This window comes from Tachypleus tridentatus, chromosome 8 (genome assembly GCF_004210375.1).
Source record: "Tachypleus tridentatus isolate NWPU-2018 chromosome 8, ASM421037v1, whole genome shotgun sequence".
In the NCBI taxonomy this organism is placed as follows: domain Eukaryota; kingdom Metazoa; phylum Arthropoda; class Merostomata; order Xiphosura; family Limulidae; genus Tachypleus; species Tachypleus tridentatus.
In genome coordinates this window covers 30,617,527-30,641,830 of record NC_134832.1, presented here as the reverse complement: position 1 = coordinate 30,641,830, position 24,304 = coordinate 30,617,527, and the positions used below count along the sequence as shown (strand labels likewise).

At 34.4% G+C, this 24,304-nt stretch overlaps 1 protein-coding gene across 6 annotated transcripts in view; it reads left to right on the top strand.

The window, feature by feature from the left end:
* The first annotated feature begins 6,722 nt into the window (after positions 1–6,722).
* Positions 6,723–24,304, top strand: part of LOC143222087 (carboxy-terminal domain RNA polymerase II polypeptide A small phosphatase 1-like) — a 49,415-nt gene continuing 31,833 nt past the window's right edge. For 2 of the 6 annotated variants that reach the window (XM_076448012.1, XM_076448011.1), the window contains exons 1-2: positions 13,468–13,620; positions 23,045–23,172. In XM_076448012.1, the coding sequence (XP_076304127.1) occupies positions 13,542–13,620; positions 23,045–23,172 (207 nt within the window). In that variant the 5' untranslated portion in view covers positions 13,468–13,541. Of the gene's footprint in view, positions 7,151–13,466; positions 13,621–23,044; positions 23,173–24,304 lie in introns of those variants that run through there. The other 4 variants (XR_013011999.1, XM_076448009.1, XM_076448010.1 and 1 more) reach the window with 3 other exon arrangements.

Below are 24,304 nucleotides of genomic sequence, written 5' to 3'. Positions count from 1 at the left end.
CCAGCTGCCTTCCCTCTAGTTTAACACTGCAAAATTAGTGACGTCCAGCGAAGATATCGCTCGAGTAGCTTTGCACGAAATTCAAAACAAACAACTCTATGCTTTTATATGCTTTTAAAGTACCATTTAATGAAAATATACAATGTTTTGTTGTTTTGTAGAATGTTACACAAAACTTCTCAAGGGATTTCTGTGCTAGTTGTTCCTAATTTAGAACTCTTGGGCGACTCTTTCACCAAATAAAAATAGAACTGATCATACCATTATAACCTTCCCACAGCTGAAAGGGTGAGAATGTTCGGTAATGGGATTCGAACTTGTAACCCATAAGTTGCGAGTTGAGTACTTTAACCAGCAGGCCAAGCTTAAGTGTTCATATTTCTTATTCAGCGTACACATGGCGTTAATAAAAGTTTGTCCAAACATTTCATGTTGTTGTCATTTAATGAGATGTGAAGTAAAATAATTTTAATTGAGGACGTTATAATCAAAAATCTAAATTTTGAGATCGACATTAAAGTTAATTATACAACGTTTTCTTTAAAATATATCTATAGTTTGGTTAATACGTGTCACAACAAGAGGCTAATATCTTATGACGAGGACAGAAGCACGACATTAAAAGAGTCTAGAGCAAAGTTGCAATTCAGATTATGTCATTTTCAGATAAAATAATTTCCTCGCAATTATCAGATAAGTTTACTTTGTCAAAATAGAGTTGTAGAGTGGTATGAATTTTGAAATTCTACTGAGTTTTAAGCTATGTGAGAATTAATTAAACTGAAAATGTTTAACGAAATGTAAAAATAATCTTTATTGCAAAAAAAAGAAAACAATGTTTGTATTTGCATACTGAGATAAACGCATTTAGTGAGTAAATTATCCGCTTTGCACCTCTCAAGATGACTGTTTTCGCAAGAAACTACGTACACTCTATTTGCAATAGCGTTACCACGTGACTGATCAATTTCCAATGGCATGCATCAGTTGTAATATACAGACATCGTCCACTCGAGCAGCGAAGGATGTTGCAGTCGTACAGCTTTTTGATACTGATGTGTGACATTAACACATGTTTTATAACAGAGTAAATAATACCTGCTATAGATAACTAAAAGGAACAGTTTTCATGGTTTTCTGGATCACGTGATTATGACAAGACGGTAAGAAAACAGTATAAATGAAAATGCAAAGAAACCCACATCAAAATATTAAATGATATGATCAAATAAATTTCAAATTATTCATCAAATGCAGATTGCATAAACGTTATGGAAAGAATAAATTAAATATGGACATAAAAGAAAGAACAAACAAAATATACTGAATAAATAAACAATATTTATTTACAATGCGATTTGTGAGTTTACCAAATTGGCTGTGTTCCGGTTCACAAAATGATTATATGTATACATCGTAGCTGCTGTGACTGGAGAGAAAGATTTTCTAAAAGGCCAGGCTTTCCTTAAGCGTCAATTTTTCAACTGGAAAATGTTGAAAAAATCTTCTCCTATAAGTATAATTTATGAAGTTCTTAAAAATGTAAGTTCTGAAAAACCTTGTGCCAAAAGAATAGCACTCAGATTACATTTTGTCGTACTTTTCCACCTCGATGAAGATAACTATTGTGTTTCACAATAGGTTATATTGTTCCTAGAATAAAAAAGGCAAAAAGCAAACGAACATTAAGAAGGTTTTCCTTTATATTACCTTTCTTTTGTTAATATTTCAGCTTCCATCTTTGTTCACCATCTATTCAAAAAATAAATATGAAACCCATCACCAAAAAGCATACAGGTGTAAATTAATATGATCTCCTTAGCATTTCTACAGTAAATCCAGTTATCACAGTCTGTAATACAAACCAACTGAGCCAGTTCCATAACTGAGTTATGTTAAGTGTATGTAAATTGAACAAATTCTTACCTTGGTCCAGGGTTATGTATAACTGGTCATTTCATAAAGCTTGTACTTGCTTTTCAAGCTCTTTTGTCATTGCATTTCTGAAGTATGAGTTATTGTTAGTAGGGGCCTAAGAGTTTATCTTTCATTAGATATAGATATATATAGGTAATTAAGGAATGTGGAATACTGTATTATGATCATCATAATGATGTGAAAAAAGTCTGATTCTTTTTCTTTGTTCTACCTATAAAATTATTCTAACATATATGTCCTCTCAGTGGGACAGCAGTACGTCTGTGTATTTACGATGCTAGAAACTAGGTTTTGATATCCATAGTGGGCATAGCACAGATAGCCCATTGTGTTGCTTTATGCTTAACTTCAAACAAACAAATACATTAAGATTGATTAATAAGAAATTAAGACTTCAGCACATTTATTTTCTTCTCTTTGTAAAAAAGATTTTTTCTCTTTTACACGAACATTTATTTCCTTTGTTTACTGTTTTAATTCATTTTTATCTCTCAATAAACCAAACTTTTGTAACTTTCCATTGTTATGAAACTTAGTGATTGTTTATAGGTTTCAATTTTATTTGTTTTTTTTGCAAGTATCAAAGATTATGTTATGAAGTCGCCATTTTGGTGCCATAACTGAGATATCTTATTGCAGAGTGTTTTTTTAATGTTTCTTTGTTCCCTCTGAGTAACTTAACTATGTTATAGTTTATGATCAAGAAATGATACTTTCTGAGACAATGTAAAACTTACAGTGGAAAAAAAGCAGCTTTAGTTGAGATGTAGATGTGAAGTAAAATTGTAGCAACAACTGGGAGAGGATCTCTCTCTGGATCAGTGGATTTCATAAGCAGTGGTGAGATTTATGTAATCATTCTTAATCCATCCTCATGTTGAATGGCAACTTTGGGGGGGGGCAGTTTTTCTTAAGTGACTATTTTTCAACTGTAAAATGTTGAAAATCAATCTTCTATGAAGTTCTTGAAAATAAGACTACTGAAAAATCTTGTGTCAAAAATTAGCACTCAGGCTACATTTTGTTGTACATTTTCACCTTGATGAAGATAACTATTGTGTTTCACAATAGGTAATACTGTACCTGGAATAAAAAGGCAAAAAGCAAACATATTTTAAGAAGGTTTTCCTTTCTACTGCCTTTTTTTTGATAATATTTCATCTTCCAACTTTGTTTACCATCCATTCAAAAAATACAAATATGAAACCCATCACCAAAATGCATACTACCTCTGTATATCAGCAAAGACAGGTGTATAAATTAATGTGATCTCCTTTACTTTTCTACAGTAGATCCAGTTATAGCATGTTAATAATAATATTGTATTAGATTGCTTCTACAGATCATAAACATAAGTTTTTATTATAATATGGTATTATGCTGAGAAGCGGAAAGCATATATAAGGAGTTGAGTTAGAATGGTGATCCTCCTTTACATGCATCTCATCATGACCCCTGTTATCTTTAGTCAAATGGGCAGTCTGGAACTTGGTAATAAAACTGTCAATATAGTCTGAAACTTGGATTTCCTTTAAATGATCTGATTCAAGATCTCTTGGAAGAGACAGTGACAGTCTAACATATTTAAAACATTTTATCAGGTATTAGCTCTGTGTTTCTGTTCCATTACATAGTGAGTATTGTGCATTTTTCAACTAACACTTACCTACTCAGTAAAAGTTTTGGTATTATTCTGTATGTAGTATTTTGATTAAATATCTAGTTATCAGAGACATATCAATAAAGCTCTATAAATAATTAATACAGTTCTACTAGAGAGTGAATTCTTAAGGCGAAAGTTTACAGCAGTCATATGTCATTATCTGTTCCAAGTAACATTTATACAGAAGTAAAAACTCATTACAGGACAATTTGTACAAGCTTTCGTTTTCTCCTTTCAGAAGAGTTCGCCCTTTTTCATGAGGGAACATACAGAACTAAAGAGATGTGAGTTTCTAGTCGTTAACATATGCAACTATTACCAAAGCCAAAGAATTAGCGTATTTCTTTCTATATTCAGTTTACAATAATTCATATTTTATTTAGGACACCCTAAAAAACGTTATAAAGGCTTACCTAAATATGTCTCACTAAAGATGTATTTGGAGGTAATTATTGAATGTTAAAATACGATACTCTTTCAGTCGCAATATACCGAACGTAATAATAAAACAGTTGTATGTGGATATTGTAAGAATAATGCTTAGATATTTAGGTGTTTATCTATGGTAAATACTACACAGACTGCTTTTAGACTTGCAGCGAAAAAGGAAGAAACGTTATGTATTTTGTGTTTTGCTTATATTGGTTTAGTCCTAAACCCGGATATTTGTAATCATGAAGAAAAACAAGAAATTGCTTTATGCCCTGCATCAGTGTTTGATAGTCCGTCATAAGCACCTTGTAGGTCTATCAAGAAAAACCGAAATTTGTGACGTTTTTGTGTTGTATTCGCATTTTAGTGGTCTGAGAGATAATAAGTTGTTCCCTGGTATTGAAAGGGTTGAGAAATGCTGTCTTACATCCAGGGCCAGATTAAATCCTTTATGGGACTTAAGCACTGAAAAGATATTAAAAGTGGTATATATATATATACACACATATATATGTAATTTAAAATAAAAACAATAGTAAACCAAAAAATATTTTTTTATCTTTCGAGATAAAACAAAACTTACATGTATGCTGAAATTAAAATAACTAAATTACAGAACAGTACACAACGTGTGTTGAAAACAGACTAACAGCTTAATAAATTTTATATTGATCAATGCAGACCTGGTTCAGGTAAGGATAAGTAATAAATAGAGAACAAAATTGAGAAAAAAGTATGTAGTGAAGTGTAAGGAAGTCTAACAAAGATATAGTCTGCTTATTCAGTAATCCAGGACTGCTTACATCATACGATTGAGAAACACAATGGTTAAACGATAAAAAGACTGTTCTGGCAATTAAAGATACTACACATAAAGAAATTATCAAATGGAAAAAGGAAAGATGTGAAGATAGTAATATAAGTAAATTAGACTGTTGGAAATAAATCACCATAAAAGCTGTATTCTTATATATATATACATATCTTTGGCGACCCTTTCAAACAAACGATCCTTTTCAACCCGGAAAAAATCATGTTGGTTGATGATAAGCTACTCCAGGACTTTCAGAAAATAAATACACATTTGTTTGTTTGTTTAGAGTTAAGCACGAGGCTACACAATGGGCTATCAGTGCCCTGTCCACCACGGGTATCGAAACTCGATTTTAGCGGTGTGAGTCTGCAGGTATACTACTGTGTCACTGAGGGGGGCAACCACAATGTAAACAAGAGAATTATATAACTGAGTAATGACAATATAATCGGCCCAGCATGGCCAGATGGGTTAAGGGATTCGACTCGTAATCTAAGGGTCGCGGGTTCGAATCCCCGTCGCACCAAACATGCACGTCCTTTCAGCGGTGGAGGCGTTATAACATTACGGTCAATCCCAATTTTTTTAGTAAAATAGTAGCCCCAGAGTTGACGATGGGTAGTGATGACTAGCTGCCTTCCCTCTAGTCTCACACTGCGAAATTAGGGACGGCTAGCGCAGATAGCCCTCGAGTAGCTTTACGCGAAATTCAAAACAAACAAACAGACAGTATAACACAGCTTAATAAATTGGTTATAAACTATTGATAAAATTAAAAAAAATATATTAAAATTAATCAGAACAAGTTTAATAAATGGAAACATAACTTAATTTTACAAACGATAAAAGAAAGTTTAAAAGTAGAAAAGGCCGAGCTGTTCATCAATACCAAATGGGCTTAGACAACTAAAAATAGGCCTGGCATGACCAGATGGTTAAGGCACTCGACTCGTAATCCGAGGATCGCGAGTTCGAATCCCCGTCACACCAAACATGCTCGCCCTTTCAGGGGCGTTATAACGGGACGATCAATCTCACTGTTTGTTGGTAAAAGAATATCCCAAGAATTGGCGGTGAGCGGTTATGACTAATTGTCTTCCCTCTAGTCTTACACTGTTAACTTAGGGACAGCTAGCGCAGATAGCCCAGGTGTAGCTTTCGATAATTGGCCTAGCGCGTTAAGGCGTGCGCTTCGGAATCTGAGGGTGGCGGATTCGCGCCCGAGTCGCGCCAAACATGCTCGCCCTCCCAGCCGTGGGGGCGTTATAATGTTACGGTCAATCCCACTTTTCGTTGGTAAAAGAGTAGCCCAAGAGTTGGCGGTGGGTGGTGATGACTAGCTGCCTTCCCTCTAGTCTTACACTGCTAAATTAGGGACGGCTAGCACAGATAGCCCTCGAGTAGCTTTGTGCGAAATTCCAAAAACAAACAAACAAAGCTTTGGATAAAATTCAAACCAAACAACCCAAAATTATTTGTTTTTTCGATTATGATTCTTTGATTGGTGTTGCAGGGAACTTAAGAGAAGGCTTATTAAATATCTAGAGAATAAGAGTTTTGAGTCTAAATATATATATATATGTGTGTGTGTGTGTGTGTTAATTTCATAGTTACACAATAGGCTTATCTGTGTTGTGATCACCACGAATATCTAAACTCAGTTTTATCGCTTTAACAATCATTTAGACTTTACGCTGAGGTACTAGTGGGAAAGATTTGTTTGTAGGTAAGCAAAAGTTATATCTAGGGTATCGAAACCTGGTTTCTAGCATTATAAGTCCACTGATATGTCGCTGTGCCACAGGTGGCAGGAGGGAAGGTTGAGGGAGTTATTATTAAATTGCGAAGTTATTCTAGATACTTACAGTTCATATGCGTTTTTATTAGTTATAGTTATTTAACTCGTGTATTATATTTTGTAATTATTAGATAGGATTCATCCATCGTTTTCTTCAATGTATTTATATTTTTTAAAAATATTTTTATGCTTGAATAAATTTGAAAGAAGTTATGCTTTTTGACTTTTTATAAATATTTCGGTTTAGGTAAAGGTATAATCCATTATCTTTAGTATACTAACACGTACGACGCATGGCTGTTAACATGGGACACTTGCATCTAGGGTTCGTTTGTCCATCTGGAATTTCGAGTTTACTGTTTTTATACGTTACATTTTTACATTTGGATATTTAGAAAATACATCGCAACGGCGCAGATAGCGAAAGACTAAATGGACAGTACGTCCATTATTACCCAAGTTAATCGGGAAGAGGAACAACTTGCTACTTTCCCACCCGAAAGAGGTCAGTTTGTCTACAATAAGGTGTTTATCTAGTAAATTTAAACCAGTTAGGCTTAACGCGTATCTAGAATGTAGTATAGTTTAAATTGATTTAAATAAGGCCTAGAGACGGTTAACCTCCGATTGCGTTTTGTCAAGTCTTTGTTTTTCAGATAATTTTATTATCACTTGTTAAATCGTTATAACTAGATTCTGACAAAGTAGGCATAATGTACATAATCACAGAATAATATAATAAAAATGAAATATACCCAAAATTGTAAAAACAAAACTAGGTCAGGCTAAACCTAAGGTTCTAGATAACTAACTAAACTAACCTAACTAAAATTTAAAAGTCGAAACTAACCAAAACATTTTTACCTGGAATCTACTCACCTTCCTAAGTATTGTTTTCTAAGAAAAAAAAGTTGAAGAAAATAAGGCAAATTTAACCTCTGGCATAGTTGAAAGAATGTGGTTTCTTGGCTTTGCAACACGCTTTTAACCTATGCATGCCTTCATTTTTGCCACAATACAGAACTATTAAACGTTCTTTGCATGATTTATAAACTGGGGCTCCGTGTTCTTGTTTACAACCCACTGTCTTGGTTGTTAGATAGTCCAACAGAATTTGATTTAATCCGTTTTATAAATTTGTTTTGGCTTTAAAATTTGAAAGTATTGTTTAAGCTTATATGCTGTTTCCTAACTTTCCACTTTATTGGTTATTGCCATAACCATGCCAGTCAGTGATAAACAGATGATGCATTGAAATTGCATTTCATATCTAAAGTTTTAAAGACATGTTTTACACGTTTAGTATGGGTGAAATTAGGTACAGATTTCTGTTTGTGCATTTAGCTATTCAACTGTAGTAGTTTCCAGTTCATCATTCATGGCCATGTTATGGTTTTACATTTGGCATAACTTAGACTGTCGTCATTACTACTAATAGCAAACTAATTGTTTGTTTTTCCTTGTTGTATTTTACCTCACAAATGAGGTACACTGGAGACATATCACGTTTTATTTGTGGCTCTTACAAAAGATTTAGTATTTATTTTCTCTATGACCGGCTCTATGTGCTTGTTACAAGAGATAGTTAAAGAAGGGCTTAAATATACCATGTGTTTAGGGCATTAGTTTCTTGATACTACATTTAACAATGTTACATTTTCATGAATAACTAAACTAGTTTTTTAATCTTCATAAACATTAACTTACAGTTGTACTGTGGGAAAATTATGAATAATGTGAACAGTGATTTGTTAAATATAGATATCACTAGCTTTTGACAATAGATAGTAAGAGTGATTCATGAGTTTTGTTTAATCAGAAGAGGGGCTAAGGAGCAGGGTGGTATCTACAGTGGGTGGGACCACCCAACAAGGCTCGTTTTGTTTGTGCAGCATTTCCATTCAGTGTGAGCTACCGTGTTTCTCCGAAAATAAGACAGGGCTTATATTAATTTTCACTCCAAAATATGACACTAGGGCTTATTTTCGGGGGATGTCTTATTTTGATATATTAAAAAAATGAAGTTACAAAGTAAAACTATTAAACTAACCATTTAAAATAAACTATTATTAAACTATTAAACTAACTGATTAATACTTAAACAAACTAATTAACTAACTATTAAACTAATTAATAAATTAATTTTTTTTATTTCTTTCCTCTTCCTGCCACTCTTAACTAGGGCTTATTTTAAGGGTAGGGCTTATTATTGGAGAAACACGGTACTACTGACTAGCACAAAATATCACTGAGATAAAGTTCACTGTTAGTTTGAAAAATTTCTTTATTGATGTTGCAATTACCTTGTAAGAAACATTTTTCCTAAAAAGTTATGAAACAAATAAATTCTAGATGCCATACAAAGTTGTTTGTTTTTTTCCAGTAAAACTTTATATGGAGTGTAAAAATATTTAAGTTTTGTAGGTATATGATATATTAAAGTATATTATTGTGATTTTTTTTGCATAAAATTAATTTTTAATCTCATTGTGACTAATGTGTATCAATTACACTGTACTATTATACTATGTAACACAAATTTTGTTCCTAGATAGTATGTGTTATTTCTTAATTGCTTATGTTGTAAAAGTACAGAAAATGGCCATTATTCCTTTAAACTTTGCTTTTGTGACCTGAAAAATGAAATTGAGAAAGTAACTTATTTTCTATGTAAAAATGGGCAAATTTGCACATTTTCATTTACATAAGGTTTGAATAAAACAACATTTGAATCAAGATTTACATGTATTTATACTAAAGTTATACAGAAAATGTTTAGAAGTGAGTAGTTTTTGAGATTTATGACTGTAATGTAAATCACTTTCAGGTATCAGCTCCCAAATATAGTCTCCCATCATGTTTTCATTATATGCTTCCTGGTCACAGAAACAAAGTTTGGAGAGTAAAATATGTTTTTTCCATTTACTTCAGGCATAAGCAATTGGGAAATAATTTTGTCCAGGAACAAGAAAAAATAAAAAAAATTTTTACATAGTGTTATCTGTTAACGGTAGATCAGTCAAAGATAAAACTAAGCCTATGGTAATATTTGTTTCTGCCTTTGCTGTTTTAGATTTGTTGTTCATGTTACAACATGAGTTTGCCTAGTGACTGCTCATGTGGACTTTCCAAAGGAATTTACAAATTTTCAAAGTCATTAAAATTATGAACATGAAAATAATAACCCTTTCTTTTTTTTCATAGCCAAGGGGTGGTGGATGGTATGATGGTGGCAGCTGTATATACATCCATTTATGAGCTAGACTGGTTTATACCATCCACCATTAAAATCATCCTATTTAACACCCTTCTAAGGATAATGGGGAAAAAAAGGGGCATGTTATACTTAGTTTAATGAAATCAAATTTTCCAAACAAATTTGTGATGTTACAGTATTTTGAGTTGACAAGTAATAGTTCTCTCTACCTAAGTGAGGTTTACTATATTATTTATTTGTAACTTTCACTAACAGTTCATTTTGTACTATTTCTATTCATTGTGTATTATTTTACTTTTATTATAAATATTGTTTTGCATTGTTAGTGAAATGTATCCACACCCTTACTATCATCTACATAAACAATAACCATTTCAAAGAATGTCAAAAGATGTGTAAGGCAAGATTTTCTCTTATTGAAACCATGTTGACTAATAAATTTTCTAATTTTTAAAATAACTTTGCAAAGCATCTTTTAACAGACTTTCTGAAACTTTTCCCTTACATGAAATAAAACTAGTGAATCTAGAATTATTAGGACAGTTTTTACCACCTTTGAAAAGAGGAATTACATAAGCTAACATCCAATCCAAGGGTGAGGGTATTCCTAATTTTCTCTATTATCTGGTGAACTGCATGGATTTTGAAGTGGATAAGTTAAGTTATTTCAAGGACTGAATATCACTGGTGATGAAGAATTGATCATTGTTTTTCTAAAAAACATTGTATGAAGACTGACACTGCTTTTAGGCTGCACACAAGGGTGAGTTTGAGTTCCAAGGTCAGCATATGCAACACAGTCAACCAGTCTTTGGTTGTCGTAATTGTCTGGTATGCTCGGGATTATATTAATGTAGGGTACATACCTGCAGATAAAGTCTACTATTTCTAAGTCAGAAAAGTTGAGGGACAATCATTTAGAAATTACTAGCTGTGTGGATATCAGATTAGTGACAGTGCTTTATCAGTGATATATAATAGCTGGAACCATCTGACTAGCATGGTGGCTAGGCTGAAATGGAATTTTTGGTATTTATTCTAATTTGAGTTTCAGTAAAAACCTCTAAAGATGGGTGATGCAATACCTAGACAGTCTATAAAACTTCTGATATAATAATTAGACAGTATTGAATCACCCAAGAAACAAATTTGCACGTGTATTCATTATGGCTTCAAAATTCACTATCAGTCAGAAGAAAGATGTCAAAACGATTAGAGCTTGTTATACATTTTTCCACCATTATAGATATGTAAAGATGTTAAACACATTTTATTTCATGGAACCGTTAATGTAAACCATGATTTATTTGTTAGTTTATGTGTGGGGTGTTCTGCATACTTAGCTGCAAAATCTTACAGAATAAATGATAGAAAATGCACATCCCTTACATAAACTGAGCTGCTACTGGTATATTGATTGTGTTCACTGTCAAAGAAAAGTTTTTTTAGTTTGTGTAGAATGAATTTTTCTAGTATTGTGTCTTTTGAATTTTTTCCAAAAATGCACATCCCTTACATAAAACCTTATTTTTCAACTTTGGCTATTGGTGCTAAAGTCATGTACACTGTGGAAGTTATGGATTTTCAAGTGGCTATCATTTTGCTTGGAATTTGATGAAACAACTACTGAAATTTGTAATTGTTGTCATTGTGTGTAGAACTGAGCAGTTTACAGTATTTTGCTTTTTGAAAAAAACATGAAATTAATATATCAATCATTTTTTGAATGCATTCATGGTTAAATATTTAAAATACTGTATTATTAAGTTTTTTAAATATAAAACTAAGTTCTTTGTTAGTTTCCATAGTTTCAATAGGTGATTATTATATAATATGCTGTATCATAATAAATATAGGATTCAAGTTAATGAAATATAGTGAAAAAGAAACATCTACATAGATGTACTGTATTATATTTTCAAATTGTTTTGGTTTTAATAAACACTTCACAATACCATTTATAAATGTGACCTTACATGTAGAATAATTATTTTTTACCCTCTTTCTTATTTCCTCCCTAACTTGGTGTTTAGTAGTGGTGTGCCAACTGTTTTTATGTTGAAGTGTATGTGTGTGTATTTTGCTGACCTTCAAGTGTGTATTTTTAACATCCTACCTACAAACTTAGTACTTAGAATCAGTGCCATGTGACATCTAGTTATCATATACAGATAACACACCCTCATTTTGTCTTGTTTTAGAAATAAACTTGTAAGTTAAGTGTAATTGTTGAAAATGGTCATGTTACCAAGGTATTTCTATGAAAAGTTATTAATAAATCTTGTAACTTACTATTGGACATTTCATCTTTATCTTCAAAGGAACTTAAGTAATTTCCACACAGGTGTTCATTTTGATTATTTACAGCTAGTTTTTTTTCAACTGATATTCAAGGTCCATGACAAATAGTTATAAATTTGTTATAAGTTATGTAAACATTTATTTTGAAAAAATATCTTGATGTATATAGTTCATATTGCATATTTATTGTATGAAATAAATTTGTTTTATTTTTTTTTTGGAAATGAACTTGTAACAAAAGATCTTTGAGACAAATTGAGTGATTTTATTTCTGAAACTGTGAATCAGTCAGTTTTGTTGTCACTACGCATGTGAAGTTTCTATATTGTATATGTAGAGTTGACTAGGATTCCTTAGTTAAGTGTTTATAGATGATGTAAGTGATGAAGTTAAGAGAAACAGGGTGGATTATATCAGGATAAATGAACTTATTACCATAAGTTACAAATAAGTTTATCATTTATTTACTTTGGGAAAAATGGCCTTTGTGCATTAAAAGTTTTTGAGAGAAATTTAACAGATTTTCATATAATAACCAAAAAATATTCCCTTAAATTTTTATTTCAGAAATATTCTTCCACAATTATCAGCTAATGAATTATATTTTCTAAACATTAAGCCCTTTAGATTTAAAGAAATAAATTATTTGTTGGCAAAAATGAACTTAATCTTTCCTACTTTCCTTATCTCTGGGATACTTGTCTAATTCTTACTTAGCTGTGATGCAATTGCACTGTGAGCTTTTCAAATATAGTGGTAATATCAAAATAATAATTTTTAGTTAGTAAAACATGTTTCTGCTCAGTAATTGAAAATAGTGATATATTCATTTACATTAATGTCATCCTGTTAAACAATTTAAGCCTTTCAGAAATTGTACATCTTTAGTTTGAGTTTAATTCATTTATAAACCTAGTCTACAAGTATGTCAAAAATAATAATGAACAATTGAAAATACATGATAAGGTAAGCAATATGAGTGGGTTGACACCAAACACCCTCGTTATTTACATATACAAGTACATAATATCAAAGATACATTAAAAACAGAGTGCGAGTTACTATGACATTTGTTAAATTTTGCCTATTTCTTCTTCACTCTCGAATAATAAGAAAGCTTTAAAAAAAATCATGTCTTTGACAAACTGGTGGTTATTTATAACATAGATTCAACAAAGAGAATATAGTTGTGAGCTGTAAAAACCACATGTCTAGAAAAAGTTTTGGAAGTTTTCCAATTGGTCTTTTGTGTAAGGTAACGCCTAACCTTGTGCTACACTACTGTCTACACTTCTCTGTGTGTTAATATTGATTCACCTTCTGTCTTCAGTGAGGTATACACAATTTAAACAGACTATCTTAACACTAAGTAAATTATATGATGAGGAACGGAACTTACCAGGTCATCATAGCTGTGGACCCTGATTTTATACCCATTTCCCTACAAGTTTGTCCAAGTTAGTTTGGTATCCTAAATGTATATTGTTGTGGCACACTATGTTATAATTTCAAAGTCCTTTGTTAACAAACTGCTGTTAATGAATAAATTTGTTTTTCACAGAGGTTTTAACTATGCACTTATTGTTTGGTATCCATGTTATTGCAGACAAGTAATAAGTATCAGTTTTTTTAGTTAAGAGTACATTAGGAGTTTTTCTGATAATTTAATTAACGGTTAATGGATGAGTCAGTCAAAGTAATCATTAGCAGTAAAGATGAAAATTAGAAAAATAATTTATTGTACTCACTTTGTTCCATGTTTTATCCCCCTGAAATATTTTATTGTAGTCCAGTTTACAATTCAGTAAAAGTTTTTATTGTATATATTTGATAATTCTTGCCCTAATTGCTACTTTTCAGGTAGTTTGTAGTTAACTTTCTAAATTTTGTCTTATCTGATACCTTACTGCAAATAGTTAGAAAATTTGATGCTTAACTGCCTCAGACATGATTGAAAATCAGAATTTTTGTACCTGGATCTTTTACTTAAAAGTTGTGCATGTCATAATAGCTTTTGTTTTTTCAAAAGTCTTCTTAGATTGATTCTTGTCCAACCAGTAGTATAACTGCTCATTCAGTCTGTCGTAGAAAAAAAAAGTGTGGCTGTCTCTACACAGTAGATTTAACAGGTGAAGAAGAGTGAATTAAAAGATAGATTATTTTGAATAGGAGAGGATTTGAAATAAGTATTAAGTTAGTAAAAAAAGGAAAAAGGATGATTGTTAATCATTTGAGTTAGGGTTAACATGAGAAAACAAAATAATGAGGAATGAAACAGAATGAAACAGCCTTTAAATATAAATACCAAATTCTGTGTACTCAGTAAGTTTATCCTAAAGAGATTGTGGCAAAAATTATTAAAAATGATTAATTTATAGGGGGTGGAGTCTCATCCAGAAAAAATTATTAAATCTTCAGTAGGCCCTCATTGAAAATAGTTTAGTATGTATAGTGTCAATTTCAAACATTTATGTACTTTAAGTAACATAAAGCTGTCTTATTGTTTGGATGTGTTAGGTATTTTAGAATTTTTAAGGTGAATGCACTGCTTGTGTGAATACGTGTATCATTAATACCTTTAATCACACTGCTATATATACATTTGATGCTCTTGACTACAACATGTACATAATTAAGTGAAGTAGTTTATGTGTAAAAACTTGAACTGAAGTCCATATTCAACCCCCTCGGTGTGGATTCCTGTACGTGGTGAGGGGACCTCCCAGGGAAGGTTCTGTTCTATCTGGTTACCTTCTCTGGGATCTAAACATCCACCCACGTGTTTGCCGTGCGTGGCGACCCGTGAAGGGGAGGAGAGGATCCTGGTGGTTGAGGGGTCCAACCCTAACACACCACTTTGGCCTCGAATTCCTGTAGACGGGCGGCCTTTGGGTGGCCCCCCTTGGGTCAATCGGCTGGTCCACTTGGGCTAGAGTCAACCAAGTTCCAGTGTTGGAAGTTCTCAATGGGTGTTGTGGACATTGTGCCTGATGCTGGTGTTTGGGTATAGTGCTCACGAAACCCTGGCGTTACTGCATTGTCCTTGCGTGACTTTGTAGTGCATCCCCTTGTAGGGCTCCATGGTGGGTGGGGTCAGTGGGTACCAAAATTTTTTCTTTTTCCTATGGATCCTCTAAAAAATTTAAATAAAATTGTAAAAAAACAGTCAATGGGTAGCGACCACGTCTTGAATACTCAGAACAGCAATCTTCAACATCAGTAACACACGCACCTCATTTTCTTATATTACATTCTCTTTCGAAAACCTTTAGGGCAAATGTCCCCTTTTTTTATTCAAAAGGGACTAGAGGGACTTGCTGGCTCTCCAAAATCAGTAAAGAAACTTCGATCTGGTGACATATTGGTTGAAACATCCACATCTCAACACAGTGAACTCCTCTTGAATTCAAAGGCAATTGGGGATATACCTATTGAGGTTACACCCCATGCTACCTTGAATTCTTCACGAGGAGTTATTGTTGAAAGGATTTGAAGAACGTTCCAGAGTCAGAGATTCTCGCTGGTCTCTCCACTCAAGGTGTTTCTGCAGTGAGGCATCTCCACTGCAAAGATGGAGTTACACTGCCAACAAATACCCTCGTTTTAACATTTACTTCACCACGTGCACCTGCCACCATCAAGGCAGGTTATCTCATTTGCAGGGTTCGCCATACATACCAAACCCTCTTCGATGTTTCCAATGTCAGAGATTCGGCCACTCAAAGACATCCTGTCGTGGTTCCCTGACATGTGCTCGTTGTGGAGGCAAGGACCACGATGCCTATAACTGTGACATGAACCCACATTGCGTAAACTGCAAAGGTTCTCACCCCTCTTACTTTCATTCTTGCCAAAAATGGTTGGAGGAAAAAGAGGTGCAGCGTTTGAAAACGACACATAACATTAGTTATCCTGAGGCTCGGAAATTGCTGTCCACAACTCCATCTCGGACATATGCTGCTGCACTTCATTCCACAACTACAGTGGGAGTGCAGACAGATCTCTCTGTGCCTCCAAGAGAATCGTTTTCAAAACAAATGAAAAGCCTTTTGACCTCCGTGGTTAAAATGGTTGATGAATCAACTTCCACACCCATCTCTGTTCCTCCCATACCTTCCAACAAACCTCAAGATCCACATCCTTCAGTTTCAAATACAGGCATTTCTTCTGATACATCTTTTTCTCCCACCACAAGAGACAAAACAATTATTCGTTCGCGTCCTCAGTCACTGGATTCCCCTTCCAATAACAAAAACCTGCCCACCCGACCCAGAGCAGGATCCATGGAGGTTGATAGACCTCCTCCGACTAAAGACAGTAAAGAAAAAAGACGTGGTCGTAAACCGAAGGGTTCTCCAGCCACTTCACCTACCCGTTCTTAAAAATGGCCACCTTGATACAATGGAACTGTCAAGGTTTACGTTCTAATCTGGATGATATCAAAACGCTGATTGCTTCCTACCATCCTGTTTGTCTTTCTTTACAAGAAACATTTCTCAAAACTGCTGATACTGTCTCCATTTGGCAGTTTTCTCTGTACAGAAATGACAGGTTGTGTGATGGTTGAGTACATGGAGGGGTGGCACTGTTGGTTGATCAACACGTGCCCACCCTGTCTTCGTCACTCAACACACCCTTGGAGGCTGTAGCCATCCGTGTTTCCTTGGGTCATACCATCACTGTTTGTTCTCTGTACCTGTCCCCTGGAAAGACATATGATCAATCAGATCTTGATGCTCTTGTTGAACAATTGCCATCTCCATTTCTAATCCTAGGGGATTTTAATCATCCCCTCTGGGGAAGTGCTATTATTGATGGGAGGGGCCGATCTGTAGAGCGGATGCTCTCTGATCACAATCTTTCTCTTTTCAATACTGGTTCTTCCACTTACTTTCATGCACCTAGTCAGTCCTTTACCGCTATTGATCTCTCAGTTTGCTCCTTTTCATTATTCTTCCATTTTTCATGGAGGGTTGACAGTAATCCACTAGGCAGTGATCATTTTCCGATCCTTTTGAGAGAGACTGGCCGTCGTAGATGCCACCCTACCTGCGTGCCCCGGTGGAAGCTGGATCAAGCAGACTGGCCCACTTTCACTGCTCTCGCAGAACTTGATCCTGCCATCGTAAATCAGCCATCAATAGACGACTGTGTAGCAGCGGTAACTGACTGTATTACACATGCAGCTGCTCAGTGTATTCCTAAAACCTTGACACGTTTTCCACAATATCCTCGTCCATGGTGGAATCCTGCTTGCCACTTAGCACGGAAGGCTCAAAAGCGGGCCTGTGATACTTTTCATAGATATCCCACACTTTCAAACCGGGTTGCTTTCCAACGGGCCCTTGCACATGCTAGGTGGGTAAGACGTCACAGCCAGAAGGAATCTTGGATTAAGTTCACAACCAGCATATCTTCTACCACCAGTTCCAAGATCATATGGGACAGGATTCGAAAGGTTAATGGACACTACAATTCTATCTCCCTCTCGATCTTACTCTCTGATGGTCAGGAGGTGACTGATGTTCGGAACATCGCTAACACTCTAGGTGAAAGCTTTTGCTGGGTATCTAGCACTTCTGCTTGTTCCTCCACCTTCCTGGCCATCAAAACTCGGGCAGAGCGATCACCTCTTTCCTTTCGAACTGACTGTTTCTTTGACTATAATTGTCCCTTTACCCTGGTGGAACTAAAAATGGCCCTTCATCGGTCTGCCAGTACGTCTGTTGGACCTGATGATATTCATTATGACATGCTGCACCATCTATCTCCTGCTTCTCTTGATGTCCTTCTGATTGTTTTCAACCGGATCTGGCAGGAGAATGTTTTTCCTGATGCCTGGCGCCAGACTATTATTTTACCTTTCTCTAAGCCAGGGAAAGATCCCAAGATTCCTTCAAACTACCGTCCAATTGCTTTGACGAGCTGTCTCTGTAAGACATTAGAAAGGATGGTTAATGCTCGTCTTGTTTGGTTCCTTGAATCAAACAACCTCCTCTCGCCCACCCAGTGTGGGTTCCGTCGACAGCACTCCACCACAGACCACCTAATTGCCTTGAAACATCTATCAGAGAAGCCTTTCTCAACCGCCAACATCTTGTATCAATATTCTTTGACATAGAGAAGGCTTACGACACAACATGGAGGTATGGCGTTTTGCGAGACCTCCATATATATGGGTTACGTGGCCATCTACCCATGTTTATTAAATATTTTTTAATGGACAGGAGATTCCAAGTTCATGTGGGTTCGACACTTTCCCGTTCTTTTGTACAGGAACTTGGAGTCCCTCAAGGCTGTGTATTGAGTGTTACACTCTTCAGTATAAAGATAAATGCCATCACTGAACAACTCCCTCTCACTGTTGCGAATGGGCTGTATGTCGACGACTTTCACATCTCATGTCAGTCATCAAACATGAGATATATTGAGTGGCAACTACAAACCGGCCTCAATTGTGTACGGAAGTGGTCTCTGGCGAACGGCTTTAATTTCTCTCTGTCCAAAACTGTATGCATGCACTTTTGACGTCAACGGGGTATTCACCCTGATCCTGAACTTCATATCGGTGAAGTTTTGCTGCCAGTGGTCCCGGAGACCAAGTTCTTGGGGCTTATCTTTGATCGTAAACTGACCTTTATACCACACTTAAAGCAGCTTGGGTCAAATGCACAAGAGCACTGAACATCCTCCGTGTTCTCTCTTCTACCAGTTGGGGGGCAGATCGCTGTTCAATGTTAAAGGTATATCGTGCTCTTATTAGATCGAAACTCGATTATGGGTCAATGGTCTATGGCTCTGCCTTAAAGATGCTGGACCCCGTTCATCACCAAGGACTTCGACTCTGCACTGAGGCTTTCCGTACCTCTCCAGTTCAAAGTATATTCATTGAATCTCATGAACCTTCTCTACACCTTCGCCGTTTGCAACTATCTTTACAATATACTTCGAAACTTCATTCCTTACCAAAGCATCCCACCTGGAAATGTGTTTTCCTTCCTCGGTGGGCAGTACTTTTTCAGAACAGACGATCTGTCATTGCTCCGTTTGGCCTTCGCATCTGGGCGCAATTAGATGAATTGGGTCTGTCCTTGGATAACATTGCAGATTCCACAGGTCGGCCCATCCTACCATGGCTTATTACAGCCCCTAAATGTGACCTTTCTTTCAGTCACCTAAAAAAGGCAGATACTCCAGATTGGAAGTACCGTCTTTTATTCAATGAATATCTTTCAAACAATCATTCAGTTCCCATTTATACAGATGGTTCCAAATCAGGTAATTCAGTGGGCTCTGCTATGGTTTGCTATGTGTCAGTAGTTGTGCGCAGAATCCCTTCTACAGCTTCTGTGTTCACTGCTGAACTGTATGCCATATCTCTTGCCCTGGATCATATTGCAGCTGAGCAGTACTCCAACTGCACTATTTATACTGATTCGCTTAGTTCTATACTTGCCTTGGAATCGCTACACGTTAGCTCACATCCTATTCTCGCTGATATTCGAAACCGACTGGCCCATTTCTCATTAGCAGCTACTTCAATCCAGTTTTTCTGGATACCAGGCCATGTTGGTATTCGCGGGAACGAGCTTGCAGACATGGCAGCTAAATATGTCTGCTTCAGCACCATCACTCCTATGCCTATTCCGTACATGGACTGTGGTCTTGTCTTCAAGGCTCGGCTCCGTGCCAGCTGGCAGTCCACTTGGAATGAGCAACGTGACAACAAACTTTTTCAAATCAAACCCAAAATTGGACTTTGGCCATCTAGCTTCCGTAAAGTTCGGAAGGAGGAAGTTGTTCTCACTAGGCTATGCATTGGTCACAGTTTTTTAACTCATCATTTTCTTTTATCTGGAACTGATGCACCAATGTGTAGTTTGTGTAACACTCAAATCACTATCAGCCACATTTTACTTTCTTGCCATCGTTACAATTCTCAACGACGGCAATATTTTAAACATATTTTTTCCCAGGGTCAATCTGTAACATTGGACAGAGTTATTGGTGATGGTGACTCTGTCCACCTTGATAATGTTTTTAATTTTTTTAATGACCATTAATCTTTTTAATCTCATTTAAGTGTTGCATATTTATTCATTACACCTTTTTAATTGTGGTTCCTTTTTTACAGTTTTAATCTCTCTCCTTCAATTTGACATTGGACAATGGCCAGAACATTAAATAACTTCGACACCAGGACTGGAAAGGCCAACTTCAGGTGACTAACGCTACTGTTTGAACTATCCGCTTGAACTACTCGTTAGTCGTCCTGGCGAAGTTGTTATTATACTTTGCTGCATATCATTTCACACTTTTACTACTTAACTTTTTAGTACTGGCCATATTGACTCATAACCCGGAACCAGGACTGGAAAGACCAACTTCAGGTGACTGGCAGTGGTTTTTATACTTACCTGTTAGTCTTCCTGGCGGGTTACGATCATTACCATTCTGCTACAGGTAGTTCTTTACAACTTTGTTGACTGGATGTCAACATTGGTTTTTACGCCATTTTCTGTTTTAATTGCAGTTTTGCTTTTATTTTCAATTACTTTTACAAATTTTACTCCATTTACTTGACTTTTATCTTTTTACTGGACATTTGGCTACTCATTATTACGATTTTGCGGAGTGTCTTTTAAAACTTTTATTCTTTTACATTTTGATAATAGCTGCTATGACACATAACCAGGACTGGAAAGGCCAACTTCAGGTGATTGATGGTGGTTCTTGAACTTACCTGTTAATCTTCCTGGCTGGTTATGATCATTACCTTTTTGCTAGAGTAAATACCTTACAACTTCTTATACTCTGCCTTCTATCTTAACATTGTAGACTAGGTGTCAACATTGGTTTTATACTTTTTTGTTTTACCTTCATTTCCATTTATGTCTATTACTACATTTATTTATTTTTTTTTACATTTTTACAGAATGTCTGGCGCAGATAGCCTCGCTGCTTTGTGCCATAAAACACTAAATCAATCAACAATCAATCAACCATATTCAACCTATATTCTGTTATCTTAGTACTGGTTGTTTACTCATGTTTTATTTGCCTCTTTATGTTGTTGGTTGGAGGATTATGTTTCCTTTATTGTTGTTGCTCTTTAATGCATATTTTAAAGGCTCTGTTAAACATACAATTTTGTTTGAATCCTGGTGAATTAGGCATAAAGAATTTTGCCCTTAACTGTAATTTGTATTTGTGGTTTATAAATAATTCCTTTATTAACCTATGTGTATGAGATTAGTTTTTGTGTTCTTGGAATAAAACATCTTTGCCTTAGAAATGTTATTTAAAAACACATGTATATTATAAAAATTTTATATCCTTTACTGTAGTTCCATGTGACAAGGAACATTGAATTACGACACTTATTACATGTTAGTATGTTAGGTGGTGGAATTGATATTATTTTGGTGCAAAATAAAACTAATAACTTTGGTGTCTTGAATCAAAACATTTTTGTGTGATGTGCATCCACATTGTGAATGATATTTATGGGTTTTTTTTTTATAGTGAATAAATGAGAGGTAGCTGGGGATTTAACTTGTCCATTCTGTTTACTTCATAAGCAACACAAAACAAAATATTCGTGGTAGTCCTGAAATGCATGAGATAACTATGTTAGTGAAACACCATTTGCATAAAAAGCTGAAGTATATTGGTACATAAAAGTATGCAAGTAAATTAATAACTTTGTTAGCATTACATAAGTGTCTAGATGTTTATTACAGTGTGTGTGTTTGTGTAGTTATCATCATGTAAGGTAAGAGTTGGAATTGTGATGAAACAAAATGGTGGTCATTAAAAGTGCACGGTTAAAACCACCATTAAAATCTCTAAATATTAACAATGACTATTTTACAGTATTGACTGTATTAGACTAAAGCTTATTACACTTATAAAGCTGCTTAAATCTCAATATACTTGTTTATGGAGTGAATTGAAATTTAACTATTTCAATGAATTTTCATCCAGATGAGTTTGTAGATAAAATGAATTTTATTGCTTTAATTTCTACAAAAAAATTGTCTGGGGTTTCATTTATTTAAAGTGTGTATTGTATTTCCTCTTTAACCAAGCAGTGGCAGATAACTTGTTCATGCAAAAGAAGTTTTGTTACATAATAGTCATATTTTTAATATGTTTGGGAGCTGAGAGATGTTTGTGAAAACTTTCACCTGTTATGTATAGGTTTGTTTGCTAGAGTGCAAATGAACAGCTAAACTACAAGCTGTCTTGGTTGTTAATATATATGTGCTGTGTGGTTAAAACATTTTTCTTTTCTTTTAATAACTATGCCCAAAGTGATTCCTCAGTTCATGTACATGGTAAACGATTTAACCAAACTAATTTATTTCTAGGACCTGGAGAATTACGAGTAGCATAATAAATCAGAGTATGTGTAACATACAATATGGTTAACAGCATGTTCACTCAGTCTTATAGAGTGCTAACGGAATAAAGCTAGTTTCAACACTAGTCAAATAAAAGACAGAGGTTTACGGCTGCTAAGTATTGTATGTTTAACACTTGTGTTTATTGTTTTCTCTGTAAATATGGTCTTAAGTTATTTTTAACGTTACATAATTGGCTTGAGTATATGCGTTAGTTATGAAACTTAAGTAACTTACAAACAAACGGCTCTTAGGAACTAACTAGTTGCTGCAGTAGTTTTAATCCTTGAATGCATGTATGAGTAAGATTTTATTTAAATATTTTGTTTTAAAAATTGTAGGTGATTAATCATGTACTTACTTTTTTATTATATATATTCATGTATCCTTTTTTTTTATGGTTATGTTGTGGTTTTGTAGAGCTTTTGTGATAACTAGTAAGTTATAATGTTAAAGAAATATTATTTTTGTATAGCCTATCCTGTGATAAAAAAACCTCGAAATAAAGGTTTCCTCAGTACCCTGTTATGTTGTTTCGGTGCAAATGCTGGTCAGACTAATCCTCCAATTTATGCCGAAGAAAATGGAAGATATTCTCCAAAGGTAAATGTTTGAATTTCATTTGACTTTTAAGAAAGTTTTTTAGAATATATGAATTTAATTAAAATTCCTAGTTGTATCATTTTGTAAAGTTGGGTGATGAGTATTGGAATTTGCTAATTGCTTAATTGTCAGGTTTATTAATTGATTATGTTCAACTAATTAGTTATTTTCATGTGGGACTAATATTCCTATTTTTTAAAGAAAATTTTAATTTACCTTTCATTTAATGTGGTATATATCATAAATGTGCAATAGTGTAGGATAAGGTTACTTTTTGACTCCTGAAGTGTTGCACGTGAAAGTGTAGCATACATGTTATGAGGTACAAAACCTATAACAAGCTGAAAAAACAATTAATACCATTGTATAGGTTTCTGCCTATACATTTTCACAATGCTACTAAATCTGACAAAATTTTGTTCTTTGTTTAAAATAATTTTTATATTTCATGTAAGAACCCTAGCCCGAAGTTTTGTCACAGTGCATGATATATACAATTTTATTAAAGCAAGTTTATATTGCTCTTAGAAAAAATAAGAAACTGTAATGTTTACTTTATTGGCAAGAAACCTTTTGTTAATACTAGGTATTCTTATTGCAAAGTTAAAAGGATTCATAAGGTAGATATTTCAAATGTCTATGAAGTTTAAAAAAAAACATGACAAAAACATTCTAAGCTTTTAAGGAAGAAGTTCTTAATACTAACAGAAAGTTAGAAGGAACACATTAGAATGCTTAACTTCTTTGCACTTTATAGTACAGGCTGGAAGAAATTATAGAAACTAGGGGTGTGTATCTCATCACAGTAGTCGACACAACACGTACCTAGATATCAGAAGTTTTGTTTGTTACAAAGTTTTACAGTCTTTTGTGTAATTTATTATCTATATTACTAACATTGTCTTTTTAAAGTACTTCACACTTCAATGCTTTTTCAAATTTTAGCTTTGATCAACTAAATGGCAGCTGGCAAGAGAAGTAAAATAGGAATAGAAGTTGATACCTATTTTGTTATTGTTAATTTGTTATGTTATTTTGCATGTAATGTTTTTGATGAAATAGAGACAACATGTAGTAGACAATACTCATTTTCCTGTATTGAATCATTAATTTTTAGTAAAAATACTTTATT